At 40.0% G+C, this 18260-nt stretch overlaps 1 protein-coding gene across 2 annotated transcripts in view; it reads right to left on the bottom strand.

Moving 5' to 3' along the window:
• The window catches only part of LOC143293703 (dynactin subunit 1-like), a 47742-nt gene extending 29719 nt beyond the window's left edge, over positions 1 to 18023 (bottom strand). For both annotated transcript variants that reach the window (XM_076604883.1, XM_076604884.1), the window contains exons 1-16: positions 17946 to 18023; positions 16709 to 16816; positions 15886 to 16001; positions 15291 to 15435; positions 14098 to 14396; positions 12977 to 13165; positions 12375 to 12446; positions 11734 to 11841; positions 10273 to 10369; positions 10080 to 10158; positions 6965 to 7124; positions 5600 to 5704; positions 3054 to 3155; positions 2777 to 2866; positions 2255 to 2371; positions 695 to 794 (exon numbers count right to left, since the gene is read on the bottom strand). In XM_076604883.1, coding sequence (XP_076460998.1) covers positions 695 to 794; positions 2255 to 2371; positions 2777 to 2866; positions 3054 to 3155; positions 5600 to 5704; positions 6965 to 7124; positions 10080 to 10158; positions 10273 to 10369; positions 11734 to 11841; positions 12375 to 12446; positions 12977 to 13165; positions 14098 to 14396; positions 15291 to 15435; positions 15886 to 16001; positions 16709 to 16811 — 1882 coding nt within the window. In that variant the 5' untranslated portion in view covers positions 16812 to 16816; positions 17946 to 18023. The remainder of the gene's footprint in view (positions 1 to 694; positions 795 to 2254; positions 2372 to 2776; positions 2867 to 3053; positions 3156 to 5599; positions 5705 to 6964; positions 7125 to 10079; positions 10159 to 10272; positions 10370 to 11733; positions 11842 to 12374; positions 12447 to 12976; positions 13166 to 14097; positions 14397 to 15290; positions 15436 to 15885; positions 16002 to 16708; positions 16817 to 17945) is intronic.
• Positions 18024 to 18260: the final 237 nt, after the last annotated feature.

Below are 18260 nucleotides of genomic sequence, written 5' to 3'. Positions count from 1 at the left end.
ATCAAAATATTTGTCGCAATAACCTTATCAGCTACTTTTTTTTTTTTTTTTTTATCAAAAAGAACAGATATTGTAATATCTTTTCAGCTATAAAAACAACAATCATCAAAAAGCTTTTCACTGATCTCAATAAATACCAGCTCTTTTTTCTTTTTTTTTTCTTTTTTAAATTCACGCCACATGAAGAACAGTGGTTATTTGACAAGAACTTTTATTCTTTCTTTTTTTTTTTTTACAGATAGTGTACAAAAAAAAAGAAGAAAAAAAAAAGATATGAAGACATGAATGATCACGCACTGGAACAAAAAGTGGACATCTCACAAAACTCCATTGTGGCAACAATACATACTAGATGAGTGTATGTGTGTGTGTGCAGCATGAATATCTGAAACCCCACACACTTACACATCCAACCATCTACATACCCATACAAACACATACCTACTGAAACTCCACCACTCACATACACATACACACATGTACCCATCCTCCCACACACACAACACACACCAACCTATCCATAAACACACACACCCATGCACACATCCACTCATCTACATACCCATACAAACACAGAACCACCAAAAATCACCCACTCACACTAACACTCACACACACATACGTACCCACCCACACACCTACCCCCCACCCCCTCACACACATACATCCTCAGGCAGCAATGGACCATTCTCACCTCCACGGCCCAAGAAAGTGTCAGGCATGAAGGAGAGAAGCATCTTGACGTGGGATGTGGCCTGTAGAACCTCCAGCTTCCTCAGCTCCATGTCAATCGTCTGCACCAAAATACACACACACAGTGATATTACACTAAACCTACATGCCCTAAAATCTGTACCTGAGTACTTGCCAGGAAAAAACCGTGAACTTTCAGAAAAAAAAAAAAGAAGAAAAAAAGTACTCCACATACATTGATGAAATCACATTTCAGTAACTCCATGTCGATCATCTGCACCAGTATACACACACACACACAGAGTGATAACTGCACTCAACCTGCATGCCTGGAGTGTAAGTCAACTAAATTTGTGTACTTTTTAGAAAGAAAAAAAGTAGTCCATACACACCGACAAAATTATATTTCAGTAGCTCCATGTCGATCGTCAGGAACAATACACACACAGAGCAATAACTGCACTAGATCTGCCTTTCCAAAAATCTATACTTGAGTAATAACTATAAAGATTTGTGTACTTTCTGTAAAAAAAAAAAGAAAAAAGAAAAAAGAGAAGTAAACCACACACACTGATGAAAATGTATCTGAGTACTTGCCAACAAAAGTTTGCGAACTTTAAGAAAAAGATTGTGTACTCCACAAAAACTGACAAAATCATAGAACTTTTGTTTTAATATAACCTGGACCCTCACCTGTTGCGCATACAGTGTGGTATGCGTCTCTTTCCATTCTTCACAATCACACCCTATCATGTTACAGGGCCAAGAGGTTTAAAAATAACAACACACATCCAAGAATGAGTAGATGCATGTCAGATGTTTTCGAGATTTTTGTGTGCTTGTATTTTTGTTCTATGTTTTGTATTATAGTACCTGATTGAAAAACTGTGTACAAAATATGCAAAACTCATGCTGATGAGCAGGTATGAAATGTGTTCACTCTCTTGGCCTGCACAACCCTGACTGCAGAATAACTGATATTCACTCGTTTCACATGAATATACTGTTCAGGAATTAGAGATTAAGAAGTGTTTTGAACCAACAGTGTGCAGTGTAAATGACAAGACTATTTTTGGCCTGACCGCCTACATTTTAAGCATATTTATATGTCTCATATGAGTATTTCGCAGAAGTACTTCTAACTGCAAATCACAGAAGCTTTCTACTTTGTCAACAATAAAAGCAAGGTATTTCTAACCAGTTTTACAAATTTTATGACCTAACAGAATAATTTATGGGGGAGAATTTTTAACAAACTCAATGGGCTGATTGTGGTGAAAAGAATAGGAGAAAACTTGCTGTATAGAGTGAGTGAACACACAAGCATGAACACACATATGCACACATACACATGAATATATACAACTATACAACTGAGATAAAAGTCACAAAGCACAAAGTAAATAATTCATCCGTTGTTTGAAAAGAAAAACAAAAATGTTCAAGACCGTGACTGTGACAAAAAAATAAAGGAAACTCAAAATGAGAGAGACAACAATAAATAAAACACGAGAGAGACAAGGAGCATGGGAGGGAGGGAGAGAGCTGCTGAATCACCCACCTTGGCAAAGGCCTTGGTCTCCGCAAACTTGGCCTTGAAATCAAAGAGCTCAATGCTGGGCGTCTCAGCCTTTGTTTCTGATTCCAGCTGTTTGCTGCGAAGCTCTTTGTTGGCCTCCTGCAAAGAAAAAGATAAGAAATGAAAAAAAAAACAACCAACAAAACCTGCTTGGATGCGAAGGTTGCAGGAATATAAGATGGCTACTGGAAAAGAAGGTACTGCACCAGCATGCAGAAGGAAGGTCATATGCTAAGTAAATCATTACATTCACCCAGAAAAACAACCCAGTATTTTACCCAGTAAATCATTACATTCACCCTGGAAGTTATAGTTTTCACCCAGTAATAATTACTTTCACCCTGTAAATCATTTTTTTCAACCAGTAAAACATAACTTTCAGCCAGTAAATCATTCCTTTCTCACAGTAAAACATAACTTTCAGCCAGTAAATCATGACGCTTTCAACCAGTAAATCATTTCTTCTTTCACCCAGTAAATCATTACTTTCATCCAGTCAATCACCTGTAGCTGTGCGACCAAGCCGCGGAACTTGTTGAGAGTGGTCTCGTAGTCAGCCACTGTCTCCTGCATGGCATCCATCTTCCTCTGTGCCTGTTCACCATACTGCATTGTGTTCAACACTGTTCATTACTATCACTGATGCTTATATAGCACCCACGTTCCATCACAGACCAAACTCTTTTACAAACACACACATTATAAATAACCCTCTCTCTCTCTCTCTCTCACCCAGTGACATGCACACGCACACATACACATGCACACACACTATAGATACCTCACTGAAGCGCACTAAAGCATTGTCTCTCTCCTCCCTCAGTTCCAGTTCTGTTTCCCTGGCATTCTCCTGAAGCTCCTCATTCATTTCGTTCAGTGCTTCCTGAAACACAATACATCTCAACAGCTGTCAAACGTGGTTTGGTTTTCTTTTCCTTTTTTCTTTCATTTCTTATTCTCTCTCTCTCTCTGTCTTCTTCTTCTTTGTTCATGAGCTGCAACTCCCATGTTCACTTGTATGTACACCAGTGGGCTTTTATGTGTATGACCATTTTTACCCTTCCATGTATGCAGCCATACTCCGTTTTCAGGGGTGTGAATGCTATGTTCTTGTTTCCATAACCCACCAAACAAGGATATTTAACGTGTGTTTTTGATCTTTTGCTCGCATATTCACAAGAAGGGAGTTCAGGCACAAGCAAGTCTGCACGTATGTTGACCTGGGAGATCAGAAAAATGTTCATCCTTTACCCACCAGGCTCCTTTACTGAGATTTGAACCCAGGACCCTCAGACTGAAAGTCCAACGCTTTAACCACTCAACTACTGCACCCGTCCCTAACTGTCTGAATCTTTAAAAAAAATTTTTTTAGTTAAATCCCCTTTCGAGCGAGAGAGAGAGAGAGAGAGAGAAAAGAGATGAGAGAGAGGGAGAGTGAGAGAGAAAGAAAGAGAGACAGAGAGAGAGAGAGATCATATATTTTTTTTTTTTTATACATATATGCCCCTAAACCTGCTCCACACACTTTGCTCACAGTGCTTAACTTAAGCTCAATATCAAATGAAAGGGCAAACTTAATGAAATCATTCACTTACTGTGTTATCAAGCCATTCTTTTACACTCAAGACTCTACAACTTTTGACTAAACTTGAAAAGTCAGATCCATCAAAACAGCTTATCCACTTACCACCTATCCATCCAGCATTCCACCCCACATAAATGAACTTCAATCTTCAACACTCAAAGCCTCATCCTACATAAATGAACTCCATTCTTCAACACTTGAAGCCTCATCCTACAAAAATAAACTCAAATCAACACTGAAAGCCTTATCCTAACATAAAAAACCTCAAATTTTCAACACTCAGAGCCCCATCCTACATAAAAAAAACCCTCAAATTTTCAACACTCAGAGCCTCATCCTACAAAAACGAACTCCAATCTTCAACACTCATAGACTCATCCTACATAAATGAACTTCAATCTTCAACATCCAAAGACTCACCATATCTATAAATGAACTTCAATTAACACTCAAAGCCTCATCCTGCATAAATGAATTCCATTCTTCAAGTCACAGCCTCATTCTACAAAACAAGCTCCAATCTTCAACACTCAAAGCCTCATCCTATATAAATGAACTCCTGTCTTCAACACTCAAAGCCTCATCCTACATAAATAAACTCTAATCAACACTCACAGCCTCATCCTACATAAAAAAAAACCCTCAAATTTTCAACACTCAAAGCATCATCCTACAAAAACGAATTCCAGTCTGCAAAAAACATAGCCTCATCCTACATGAATGAACTCCAATCTTCAACATCCAAAGCATCATCATATACATAAATGAACTCCAATCAACACTCAAAGCCAAATCATATACATAAATGAACTCCAATTAACACTCAAAGCCTCATCCTACATAAATGAACCCCAGTCTTCAACACTCAAAGTCTCATCCAATATAAACAAACACTCCAACACTCGAAGACTCATCCTACATAAACGAACTCCAATCTGAAACACTCAAAGCCTCATCCAAAAATAAATGAACTCCAATCTTCAACATTCAAAGTCTCATCCTATGTAAACAAACTCCAATCTTCAACATTCAAAGCCTCATCCTACATAAAGGAACTCCAATCTGCAACACTCAAAGCCTCATCTGAAATAAATGAACTCCATTCTATCTTCAACATTCAAAGCCTCATCCTACATAAAGGAACTCCAATCTGCAACACTCAAAGCCTCATCCAAAATAAATGAACTCCATTCTTCAACACTCACAGCCTTATTCTACATAAATGAACTCATATCTTCAACACTCAAAGACTCATCCCATATAAATGAACTCCAATCTTCTACACTCAAAGCATGATCATATACATAAATGAACTCATATCTTCAACACTCAAAGCATGATCATATACATAACTGAACTCCAATCTTCAACACTCAAAGCATGATTATATACATAAACAAACTCCAATCTTCAACACTCAAAGCCTCGTCCTACATAAATGAACTCCAATCTTCAACACTCAAAGCCTCGTCCTACATAAATGAACTCCAATCTTCAACACTCAAAGCATGATCATATACATAAATGAACTCCAATCTTCAACACTCAAAACCTCAACCTACATTAACGAACTCCATTCTTCAACACTCAGAGCCTCATTGTACACGAAGAAATTCCAATTTTCAATACTCAAAGCCACATCTGACATAAATTCCAATCCTCAACAGTCAAAGCCCACATCTGACATAAACTCCAATCTTCAACAGTCAAAGCCACAGTTCATTATGGGTTCCTTCCATTACCAGGTCGTTCTTCTCCTCCTCCAAGGCCTCAATCTTCTCTTCCAGCAGCAGGTTGCGGTCTGTCAGCTTCTCCACCATCTCTTCTGCTCCCAGAGCAGCGTCCACCTGCAAAACCATGCCAGAACTGACTGCATACATATGCTTGAGTTTCTTTCCCTGTGTCAGTGACAAGGTAGAGCTGCATGACTGTAAATTTATTTCTCAGAATCAGGAAAATAGGATCATCTTAATATTTTACATAATACACATCATCATATAGTAACAGGCATACAATACCAAAAACTCGTCAGAAAGCAACTCACATGTCCCACATGTAAACTAAATACTGCATAGTAAGAATGACCAATTATCAAGTCCAGAAAAATGATTATCAAAAAATAAATAAATAAATAAATAAATAAAACAACATTAAAGGCTTTCTGGACAAAAAAAAAAAAAAAAAGGAGATAGATGAACGCACCAGCAAGGCAGAAAATAAGACATTTGAGACGACAGAAAGAAAAGGAAAAAGCCTGAAACAAAGAGCATGATAGAAAAAGGAAATTTTCTATCTAAAATTACGTTTAAATAACATACTTACCGTGACCCAACTAGTGCAGACTCCGGCAGGGGTCTGACATTCCTGTCCTGTGCAAACTACTATCCGCCTATGCGGAGAAAACGAAAGCAACTACGGCCGATAACCTCCCGGAAGTAGGTAACCTCCCCTTTGTCCCGCTAGCTAGCGCCCTCCTTTGACAGAAATTTAAATCACATGATTGTTTATTGTTTGTTGGGGATATTGTTTATACTGTAAGAACCCCCAGGCATCTACACAGTGGGACGCTATGGGTTCAAATGGGAAGATAGAGGCCACATGGCTGGCTGTCCTCCATACCATGAATGAACCTGGGAGAGTTGCTCAAGTTTCCTGAACAACACCTCAGGTGCCTGTTCCTCTTCTACCTTGACTTCCGTGCATGTGGTGATTTATGTTAAGAGGCTTTGGTGTCAATAACCTGATCAGGTGGACAAAGAGCTAACCTTCACTCCAGAGGGGGTGTTCACTCATTCCAACTCCTCTGGTGAGCACTTATTGTCATCAACAATTGGCTTAAATGTAGCTGGTGTCCTGCATTTGCTGAATCACAATGGGCATCAGTGTACAAAGTGACTCAGCAGCAATAAAAAGTCTTCCTTGGAAAAGAAATGTCAGACCCCTGCCGGAGTCTGCACTAGTAGGTCAAAGTATGTGTAATTTAATATTTATTTTAAAAAGTGACATGTTTGATAGCATAAAAAAGAAAAAATGAAAGCAGCGAAAACAAACATACAACCCCTCCGTCCCCTCCCAAACACACACACACACACACACAATCTGCCCACCTGCTCCTTGAGTTCGATGACCTGGTTCTGGAGCTCGGAGACCTGTGAAGTGAAGCGTTCCTTCTCCCGCTGCAGGCCAATGATCTCCGTCTGCTGCTTGTCGCAACGCTTCTCCAGCTGCTGGCGCTCCTGCTTCTCCGTTGTCAGCAGGTCTCGCATCCTGAGGCAGTGCAGACGTCATTAGAGGAACATGTGAGGGCAGTTAAGGGAACATGTGAGGGCAGTTTGGGGAACATGTGAGGGTAGTTAGGGGAACATGTGAGGGCAGTTTGGGGAACATGTGAGGGTAGTTAGGGGAACATGTGAGGGTAGTTACATGAACATGTGAGGGCAGTTAAGGGAACATGAGGGCAGTTAGGGGAACATGTGAGGGTAGTTACATGAACATGTGAGGGCAGTTAGGGGAACATGTGAGGGCAGTTAAGGGAACATGTGAAGGCAGTTAGGGGAACATGTGAGGGTAGTTAGGGGAACATGTGAGGGTAGTTACATGAACATGTGGGGGCAGTTAGGGGAACATGTGAAGGCAGTTAGGGGAACATGTGAAGGTAGTTACATGAACATGTGAGGGCAGTTAAGGGAACATGTGAGGGCAGTTAGGGGAACATGTGAGGGTAGTTAGGGGAACATGTGAGGGTAGTTAGGGGAACATGTGGGGGCAGTTAGGGGAACATGTGAAGGCAGTTAGGGGAACATGTGAAGGTAGTTACATGAACATGTGAGGGCAGTCAAGGGAACATGTGAGGGCAGTTAGGGGAACATGTGAGGGTAGTTACATGAACATGTGAGGGCAGTTAGGGGAACATGTGAGGGCAGTTAAGGGAACATGTGAGGGCAGTTAGGGGAAAATGTGAGGGTAGTTAGGGGAACATGTGAGGGTAGTTACATGAACATGTGGGGGCAGTTAGGGGAACATGTGAAGGCAGTTAGGGGAACATATGAAGGTAGTTACATGAACATGTGAGGGCAGTTAAGGGAACATGTGAGGGCAGTTAGGGGAACATGTGAGGGTAGTTAGGGGAACATGTGAGGGTAGTTAGGGGAACATGTGAGGGTAGTTACATGAACATGTGGGGGCAGTTAGGGGAACATGTGAAGGCAGTTAGGGGAACATGTGAAGGTAGTTACATGAACATGTGAGGGCAGTTAAGGGAACATGTGAGGGCAGTTAGGGGAACATGTGAGGGTAGTTACATGAACATGTGAGGGCAGTTAGGGGAACATGTGAGGGTAGTTACATGAGCATGTGAGGGCAGTTAGGGGAACATGTGAGGGCAGTTAGGGGAACATGTGAGGGTAGTTACATGAACATGTGAGGGCAGTTAGGGGAACATGTGAGGGTAGTTACATGAACATGTGAGGGCAGTTAGGGGAACATGTGAGGGTAGTTGTAGGAAAACACTAAGATCATTTACAAGAGAATGAGGGCAGTTAAGGGAACATGTCAGGGCAGGTAGGTGAACATGTGAAGGCAATTATAGAACATATGAGGGCAGTCAGGAGAACATGTGGGAAATTTGGGAAACATGTGAGGGCAGTTGTAGGAGAACATGTGCGGACAGTTATAGGAGAGCATGTCAGGGCATTTACTGGAGAACATGTCAGGGCAGTGAGGCAAACATGTGAAGGCAGTTTGGGGAACATGAGAGCAGTTAGGGGAACATGTGAGGGAAGTTATAGGAGAACATGTGAGGGCATTTAAAGGAGAAAATGTGAGGGCAGTTAGGGGAACATGAGAGCAGTTAGGGGAACATGTGGGCAGCTAGGGGAACATGTGAGGGCAGTTCGGGGAACATGTGGGCAGTTTGGGGAACATGAGGGCATTTAGGGGAATTTGTGAAGGCCTTTATAGGAAAACATATGAGGGTATTTAGGGGATCACGTGAGGGCAGTTATAGGACAACATGTGAGGGCAGTTAGGGGAATTTGTGAGGGCAGTTTGGGGACATGTGATGGCGGCAGCTAGGGGAACATGTGAGGGTAGTTAGGGGAACATGTGAGGGCATCTAGGTGAACATACGAGGGCATTTACAGGAGAACAAGTGAGGGCAGATATAGGAGAACATGTGAGGGCAGTGTGTGGAACATGTCAGGGCATTTATAGAACAAGCGAGTGCAGATGTAGGAGAACATGTGAGGGCAGTTATAGGAGAACATGTGAGGGCATCTATGGGAACATATCAGGACATTTATAGGAGAACAAGTGAGTGCAGATATAGGAGAACATGTGAGGGTAGTTACAGGAGAACATGTGAGGGCAGTTACAGGAGAACATGTGAGGGCAGTTTGGGGAAGATGTGAGGGAATCTAGGGGAACATGTCAGGGCATTTAAAGGAGAACAAGTGAGTGCAGATATAGGAGAACATGTGAGGACAGTTACAGGAGAATTTGTCAGGGCAGTTAGGGGAACATATCAGCACAGTTACAGGAGAACATGTGAGGGCAGTTATAGGAGAACATGTGAGGGTAGTTAGGGGAACATGTCAGGACATTTATATAACAAGTGAGAACAGATATAGATCATGTGAGGGTAGTTATAGGAGAACTTGTCAGGGCAGTTAGGAGAACATGTGAGGGCAGTTTGGGGAACAAGTCAGGGCAGCTAGGGGAACACATCAGAGCAGTTACTGGAGAACATGTAAGGGCAGTTATAGGGGAACATAGTCCTTGGCTGGATCACAAAAGTGATCTTAGCAGCACTAAGTTTGCCTGGCAGTAAGAAATTTCCAAAGTCTACAAAGTTTAAATGACCTTAAGACTTTTCTGAGTCTGTGTGAAGTCCGCTAATGGCAAGAAATTCCCTAAGTGTACCAAGTTTGCTTAGCAGCAGGAATTTTCCAAAGTAAAATTCCTACCGTTCAGCAAACTTAGTGCTGCTCAGATAACTTGAGCAACCCCGATCTTTTTTTCTTTTTTTTTTAATTCCTCAAGTCACTTGCCCATCCATACAAGAGCTTTCTATATTATTTGTTTTCACTGACTGATAACCAAATTAACTGCTGCATAATATCAACAAAGGTAAACTTAAACCTTAATTCTTGTTCCAGTCTCCAAAGGTGTTTTTTTTTGTACCAGTCTCAGAGCGCACACACACCCACATACAACACAACCTACTTGACAAGCCCTTCCTTCATCCTCTCATTCTGCTGCTCCAGCTGTTTCATTTCAAAAGTAGCTGCCACACCATCAGATCCTGCAACACATCACTTCTTCCAGTCACAAAAGGTCCAGCAAGACAAACTTAACAACAACAAATATCTAAACACACATACACACACACACACACAATCATATCTGAAACACAGACCTTTCTCACTGATTTCTCCTCGCAGCAGCTCCAGTTCCAGAGTCATTTCTTCCAGCTTCTCTTTGTTTGATTCCAGTTCCTGCTGCAGTGTCTCTGCCTGGATGAACCACAAGGTAATAATAAAAGTCATTAATATGCGTCCATGACACTTTGAAAATGGAAAGAATGCACTCCATGTTCACTAAAACAGGTGCCCAGGATGTTCTAAAAAATTCTAGAATGAACTTATCAAAATAATGAAATACATGCATCAGAGCTTCTTTCTCATGCTAAGATGGTCTGTTTCAAAAGAGTTGTTTCCCATTGCCACTTCGTGCCCCAGAAACCTAGACAGTTATAACAAAGTATGCTTGTCTTTGTGTGTAGCAATGCAGATTTGATTCAAATGTGTAACTTTACAGTGCATTAGTGACTCGCTGAAGATAGTTTTTCATCCCTTAGATTCATGATAAAACAAGTCCCATATGATTTTTAACTAAACAGGAGCTCTGATGGGAGCAGTACCACCCTAGAATAAGCATTATGTAAATGAACCATTATCATTATTGTTATTATTCTTAAGCTTACAGCATGGAAAAATGGATACCATAACAACAATAAACATCCAACAAATTCTCTTGTGATTCTTCTTCTTACTATTTTGACAAAGTACACACTGGTTCTCTGCAACACTTTAAAAAAAAAAACTTTTCCACCCTGAGTGATACAAAATGTATCAAAATTCTTTCACTTCGGTGTATTACACAGTGAACTGAAATTCTTTGTGGGTTGTGTTCCCTTGTGAGTGCAAGTGTGAATGTATGTGTGCTTTTCTTTTTTCTTCCTTTTTGTTTGCTATTGAGTTTTTTGACTGATATATTAAAACAAAAAAAAACAACAACCCAAAAAACATACACCAAAAAACAACCCAAATAAACAAACAAAACCAACCAAACACGCAAATAAACAAGCAACCATGAAAAAGTGTGTTTGTCAGCTTGTCTAGAGCTTTTCTCACAAACTGCTCACAAAGCAGTTTACCAAAGGATGCATTATTTGCAAACTGAGTGATCTGTTTAACCTTGTTTCAAGGTCAATGATTCACAAAATATGTTCTGACATTTTACTTTTTTTTTTTTTTTTTTACTAAGACTGCCTAACATACGATTAATAAAGCCTGACACAGCAGCTGATATCAAAGCAACTGGATACAATTTTAAATACATATGACTCAGGATATCATCGTAAACACAATCATGTAAACCTGTACATGATTTCATATCATCATAAACATATGTAACTCAGTACATGATTTTATCAAAGTAACTGGATATGATTCTAAATACATGCAACCCACGGCATTATTGTAAACATGTAACCAAGTACATGATTTTAAACACTTGACCAAATACACGATTTTCAATATTTGTGATGAAGGACTGAAACACAGACTTGAATGCTCTCTCTCTCCTTTCCACTGACCTTTTCCTCAGCCATTTCTTTGTCCAGGGCAGCCATTTCCATAGACTCTGAGACATCAGCCATCTCATCTTTGTACTGCTCAAACTCTTGCCGCAGATCATCTTCTTTCTGCAAAACCAAAAGCAAGTTGTTGTTTTTTCTAAACAGTGTGAACTCTACAAACAGCTGCTCTGAGTGTGATGCACATTATGTTGGTCATGCACAAGCTTATGATATAAAAAAAAACTGATTTAGTTCTCAATAAATGTAGACCTCATGCATGATTAAACTTATGTTTCTCATTATAGTAGGAAGACAACTGTAAAGGGAGAATGCTTTTTTGAAACTTGATCATTACTCCCAGCTGAAAACGGAAGCCTGGACAGCTACTGTCTCCACAGTGAAAAACAATTAAAAAAATTTTAAAATAGAGTCACACAACCTAACAGGTATTATATTTTTGAGCAAATCAAACTGTTTCCAAACTAACAAACATTATAAAACACATGCATCATATTCTTGAGCAAATCAAACTGTTTCCAAACTACTAACAGCATTACACAACCATGTCACAGTATGCAAGACTATGACCCCATCACTTCCTTCCAAACACAAACCAATCACATAAAAGATAACAAACACAGAAACCACTAGTTTCATACTTTCTTAGAGGTCTGCAGTTCTCTCTGCAAGTCAGCATGTGTCTCCTGCATTCTGGACTTGTATTCTTGCAGCTGGTAAACAAAATAATCAGCAGTGTGCTTTGGTAAAGTTTATGTCCTCTTCGTTATACAAAAAAGTAGAATATATAATCCTCACTTTCTCCTTTACACACGCACGCACACATGCACGCATGCATGCACGCACATCAAATAAACAAAAATCATTTGGACACACATAGTGACACAGCCAGCTACTTCCTCCACGATCTCTCATTCTGATGTGTAACTGTCATATACATACATGAATACAACCATGTACTCCACAATCTTTCATTTCATTACACATGTGACATGCATACAGCCATGTACTCCACAATCTTTCATATTAATTCATATGCATACTTGAATACAACAATGTACTCCACAACATGTCATTTCAATACACAAGTGTCATACATATACATGAATATAACCATAGTACTCTACAATCTCTGTCTCTTCTCACAGCCACACACACTGCCTTTTACAGCACAGTACAACCTGAACAACAGCACAGTACAACCTGAACAACAGCAAAGTACAACCTGAACAACTGTCCTCACCTGCTGCAACTGGATCTTCATCTTCTCCATCTCTTTCAGCTTGGCCTTGTCCTCTGTGCGACGCATCATGAGTGTTTCCAGTTTCTCCTTCAGGTCCTTTATCTCTGCCTGAAGCCCTTCATTCACCTGCTGCTGTTGCACTGCAGCCAGCTTCTCATCTATTGACGTTGACAGGCTGCTGTCACCCATCTGGAAAACACAATCATCATGGCTTGCTTTTCAAAGTGAAGTCCAAAGTGCTTATCATTCAATGGGGAGGAGAGGCGTGTTAAGCAGATAAAATATATAGGAAAGAATCATAAAAAAGAAAATGTAAAAAAAAAAAAAAATGAGGACACATTTGAGAATTAAGTAGATAAAATGGAAAGCCTGAAACATAGTTACAACACAGACATGAGGGTTTGTCAAAGCACAAGAATGCACACACACAGAGGCACACACCCCCATGCACATGTGCAGGCACACACACACACAACCACCTTTTTGCCCAGCTCATGATGCAGATTCATTCTAGGTTTGACCATACAATGGTTCAACCTCTGTTTATCTAGACTGTCATTTCTACTTACCCTGATTTTGTTCACCTGTCTTTATCTTAATTCTGATGACATTTAATATTGTGTCATGGCACATCACAAATGAGAAGTGGCAAGCCCTGATCCATGTTTAAAAAAATTGTTTTAACTTTGCCAAATCCTTTTTTTGTGAGATACTGGGTTTAGATTTGTATGTGTGTGCATGTTAATATTTTTTTGCATGTGTGTGCATGTGTACCTATGTGTGTGAGTTTGAATGTGTGTTATACATATTATTTTTATGTTATTCAACATAACGAGATGACCATATCAAATCATCATAACTGTTCCAATACAAACACTCACATACGCACACACACACACACAACACATACTGCATTCAAACACCAACACCCTCATGCATACACACACACGCACACACTCACAACACATACTGCATTTAAACACACACACACACATCAGACACATACACACGTTCATATATGCACTTGCACACACCCATGCGCACCTAACATGCCCCACACCCCCGCCCCAAACCCCCACTCACACACACATACATTTCACTACCAGTACCACCCTTCCTACCTGCTCTGATGGCCGTCGTGGTGATTTTGCACCTGATGATGGGGTAGTAGCTGCAGAGGTCAATTTTTCCGAAGACACAGATGGCGACACTTTGCTGCCAGCCTTTGTCTCCTTTTGCTCCACAGCAGCAGCAACAGAAACAGTTGGTATGGAAGCAGAAGCACCAGCTGGTTTTGGCAGCCCTGAAGGTTTAGGGGTCGGCAATGTCTTCTTCTCGCCCTCTGGGGTGGCCTCCTTGCTGCGTGGAAGTCGGGAGGAGTTGTCTCCTCCTTGTGGGGCACCCTCTAGGCTCTCAGTGCCTGCGTGTGTGTGTGAGAGAAAAGTCAGTTATAATGTCACGAGCAGGTATCTTTTTTCTTTGGTATCCACTGGCTGCAACTCTTCTGTTTTCATACTGCTTTGTTTGCAGAATGATTTTTAAGGAGTACAAATCTCTCTCCTTCTCATTTTTTTTAAATTCTGTTTTACAAAACCATACTTATGTCTTCAAGGCACAGCAAAACAATCAAGTCTTTCTAACCATCTTATCTCTTGAGAGATTGTGGACAGTTCTGGAGCCCATGCATCTGTATACATATGAAAAGGGTCAAGGAACCAGAAGACCTGAAAATATATTGGTCAAGGAAATCATATTCTGTTTACTGGCAGTTAGCATTAGCACACATTACTTGTTGAGGATGAAACCAATTAGACAGATGGTGGTAAAAAAAAGCAAACATTAACGGTAAGAAAAGCTGTATGTCAAACCTGCAAATACATGCAAACTCAGTCAAATGCACAAAGATACTTCTCTCATTCCCCCCTTCCTTTTTTTTTTTTTTTTTTTTTTTGTAAGCACCACATCTTCACCCTCTTAATAAACCCATCCATGCATGCACAAACACAAATGGACACCATTCGCTTACACACATACACAATAGTTTTCCTTCATCCTCTCAACACCTCTGTCTCTTCCCTGCAAATCGGCCATAAACAGCTTCATGGGCATGCAGAAGATACACTACACACACACACACACATGAGGAGCTAGGTTTAAAATGCCTGAAGAACATATTTCTTTCAAAAATACAATATTCCTCCATTTACAAAGTCAGCAACACACACCAATGAAGACCTATGCTCAAAATGCCTAACGAAGATACTTCTTTCAAAGACACAATGTTCCTCCATTTACAAGGTTAGCATACCCTTACTTTTTGACATGTATCCAGAGGGAGGACGTATGCCGGAGCGCCTGTTGGGGTTGGCAGCTGCCGATGTTGTTGCTGTGGATGGGGTTGATCCTGCTGCTGCTGCTGCTGCTGGCGTACTGCCGCTCTGGTCTTCAAGAGCAGCAATCTGTTGACATACATCAGCTATCATGACGCTGAAGTTAAAATCTGTGTGTGTGTATGTGTGTGTGTGTGTGTTGTGTGTGTGTGTGCGTGCGTGTGTGCTGTTGTTGTTATTTGTGTGCGTATGTGTTTTGCATGAAAGCATGTGTGAGCGTGTGTGCACCTATGTGTATGTGTGTGCTTACACTACAGCTCTCCATTATGTTCTTAGTTCTGCTTGTCAAGGGATGGCTGGGAGGGAGAAAGGAAGATAGGGGGTGGTGGTGGTGGAGGGGATGCATATGACCATCCAGTGATGGTTGACCATCCAGTGTGTCTGCATATGTGTATATTTATCTAAAAAAAAAAAAACCCACCTGAATATAACATTTACTATCAAATTATTTAAAAACAACAATGACAATAACCTCACTAAATGTCAATGAATGCTATCAGGTGTTAGTAACAAACATACCTGAGACTGGCGCACAAAGATGCCATGGTTGTCAGCACAGGTGAAGTAGGTTTTACCTTGAACAGTGCCATTGTTCTTCCCTTTGGGCTCATCCAGGATCACACCTATCCATTTGCCTGCAAACAAACACATGCATCTAAGGGTACGCTAACACAGACAAAAACGCAAATTTATGCACACTGATGTAATACTCTACAAAGACACAGACTGCACTTGCATGCAGGCATGTACACATTCTGACAGCACTAAAATATTTCTGATATATAATATGCATACAACAGTATTATTTTCATCATTAGCTTTATATATGTTATATATATATATATATAGAGAGAGAGAGAGAGAGAGAGAGAGAGAGAGAGACACACACACACACACACACACAAGTACACACTGCAAATATGAGGTATGGACAGACTCATTTCACACAGTTTCTGACACAAATACACATGCTCTCACATACAAACATGCAAACAGTAAACACACACACACACCATATGTATACAAATACTTGTGACTATAAGGATACACGTAGATGTCCAAACAACCCAACTGAATGCAAACACAAATGTTCACACAACAGTGTGCACATCCCTGTACATGTTAACATTTGAAAGTCCACCATTCCAACCCCCTAAACTCATTTGTACAACAATCTTTCTGGAGATACATGGATATGTCATACAATCGCCTGCTTAGTTTATATAATGATGCTACTATAATTTCAACAACAATGTATGATAATAATATTGATGACAGAGACATTTGTGTAGCATTTTATTAAGTGTAGGCCGTACTGACCTAAAATAAATAAATTACTCACCTGAAGAAAAGACTGTCTGCCCAATGTAAGCCACAGTCCCAATGACCCCTTTACCCACCACCTCAACACGGGTGCCCACTTTGATTGGTGTTTGTGCGGCCATGATTCCTGAGAACAAATCAAAATTGTGCTTCTGTACATCTATCATTTTAAGATAAGGAACACCAGTGATTTTATAATTATCCTGTGCATTTGTATTAAGAACCATACTGACTATCAGTATCTTTAATGACTTAGGAATGGTGCAGTATTAGGTTGAAAATGTTATTTATAAAATGCCTTGAGCAGAAAATACCAAAATGTATTTACAACCATATTCTAAGTTCTAATTTTTGTTACACATTATCAGTGTAGAACCATAATGTAATAAGGAAGTTTCATTATATTTGATTTTAAAATATACATATTTCATTATTTGCCACAGTTCTTTTCTTGTGAACAGTGTATTTCTCTCTTGGTGTGCAAATGTGCATCCTAGCATGCATGAATGTGTGCTTGTTGATCCTTTCTGGTGGTACTACGGGCAAACCAATTATATCAAAGATGGAGAAATTTATGAAACACAACCATGTATCTGAACTTCCAGCTCAGCATGCTGTATTCAACAATACATTTATACAGGCTACCACATAAAACCACATCCACACAAACAGCACCCAGTAACTCACTCTTACACAGCACCCAGCAAATGACAGAATGTAAACATGAATCTTAATTCTTAGTATACTCTTTTTTCTTTTTTACATTATCTTTGTATATAATATAGTATATTTCTTACTCTGAGTATTCCTTACAGCAGTTAGTGTGAATGTGTGGGTTTTTTTGTTTTGTTTTGTTTTTTACTGTCACAAGTATTCCTTACAGTAGGTACAGTTTGAATGTGTGTGTGTGTGTGTGTGTGATGGGGATGAGGCCCCGTGGCGCTATTGTTTGCTTATCAACGAATGTAAGTTTGTTTGCTTTTGTACATTACAACGATAATAATATTTATTGCTGTGTTCATATTCATGACTCGTTTTATCACTGATGTTGTTTCCTGAATCGGTGCTATCACACTGCTGTGCTTCATGAATCATCAACAAAGGGAGGCTACCCCATATGTGTCGAAAAAGCTGCCATGAAGCAACAAGTTCCGAAGCAAAATGGTCAGTTAACACATACTCTCACACTACGTAACTTTTACACACCCGGTTTAGTAGTATGCATGAACTAAAAAGATAACTGCACAATGGCTTACGCGATCAGAACGTGGCAGATTGGTACTCAGCAGATCATGCCCACTTTTGTTGTCTGCATAGATTTTCCGAAGATCAAGTCAATTAATCGCTAAAAACAATATTTCATATTATAAATATTCTGTCGATACGACTTTGAATAAATAGACGTTTTGTATAAAAAGAACAAAATCATTACATGCAAAGTGGTGCTAACAGAATTTACTGTTAGTTTTCTTTAATATGATCAGAACAATTTATTTTAGGTGTACACAATCAGACAAGGGCATTGATTCACAGATTATTGTGTTTGTTGTTGAATAGGCCGCTATTCTCTC

Source organism: Babylonia areolata, chromosome 19, assembly GCF_041734735.1.
Source record: "Babylonia areolata isolate BAREFJ2019XMU chromosome 19, ASM4173473v1, whole genome shotgun sequence".
Classification (NCBI taxonomy): domain Eukaryota; kingdom Metazoa; phylum Mollusca; class Gastropoda; order Neogastropoda; family Buccinidae; genus Babylonia; species Babylonia areolata.
The sequence above is the reverse complement of the archived record's forward strand: the minus strand, read 5'-3'. Positions and strand labels throughout refer to the sequence as shown.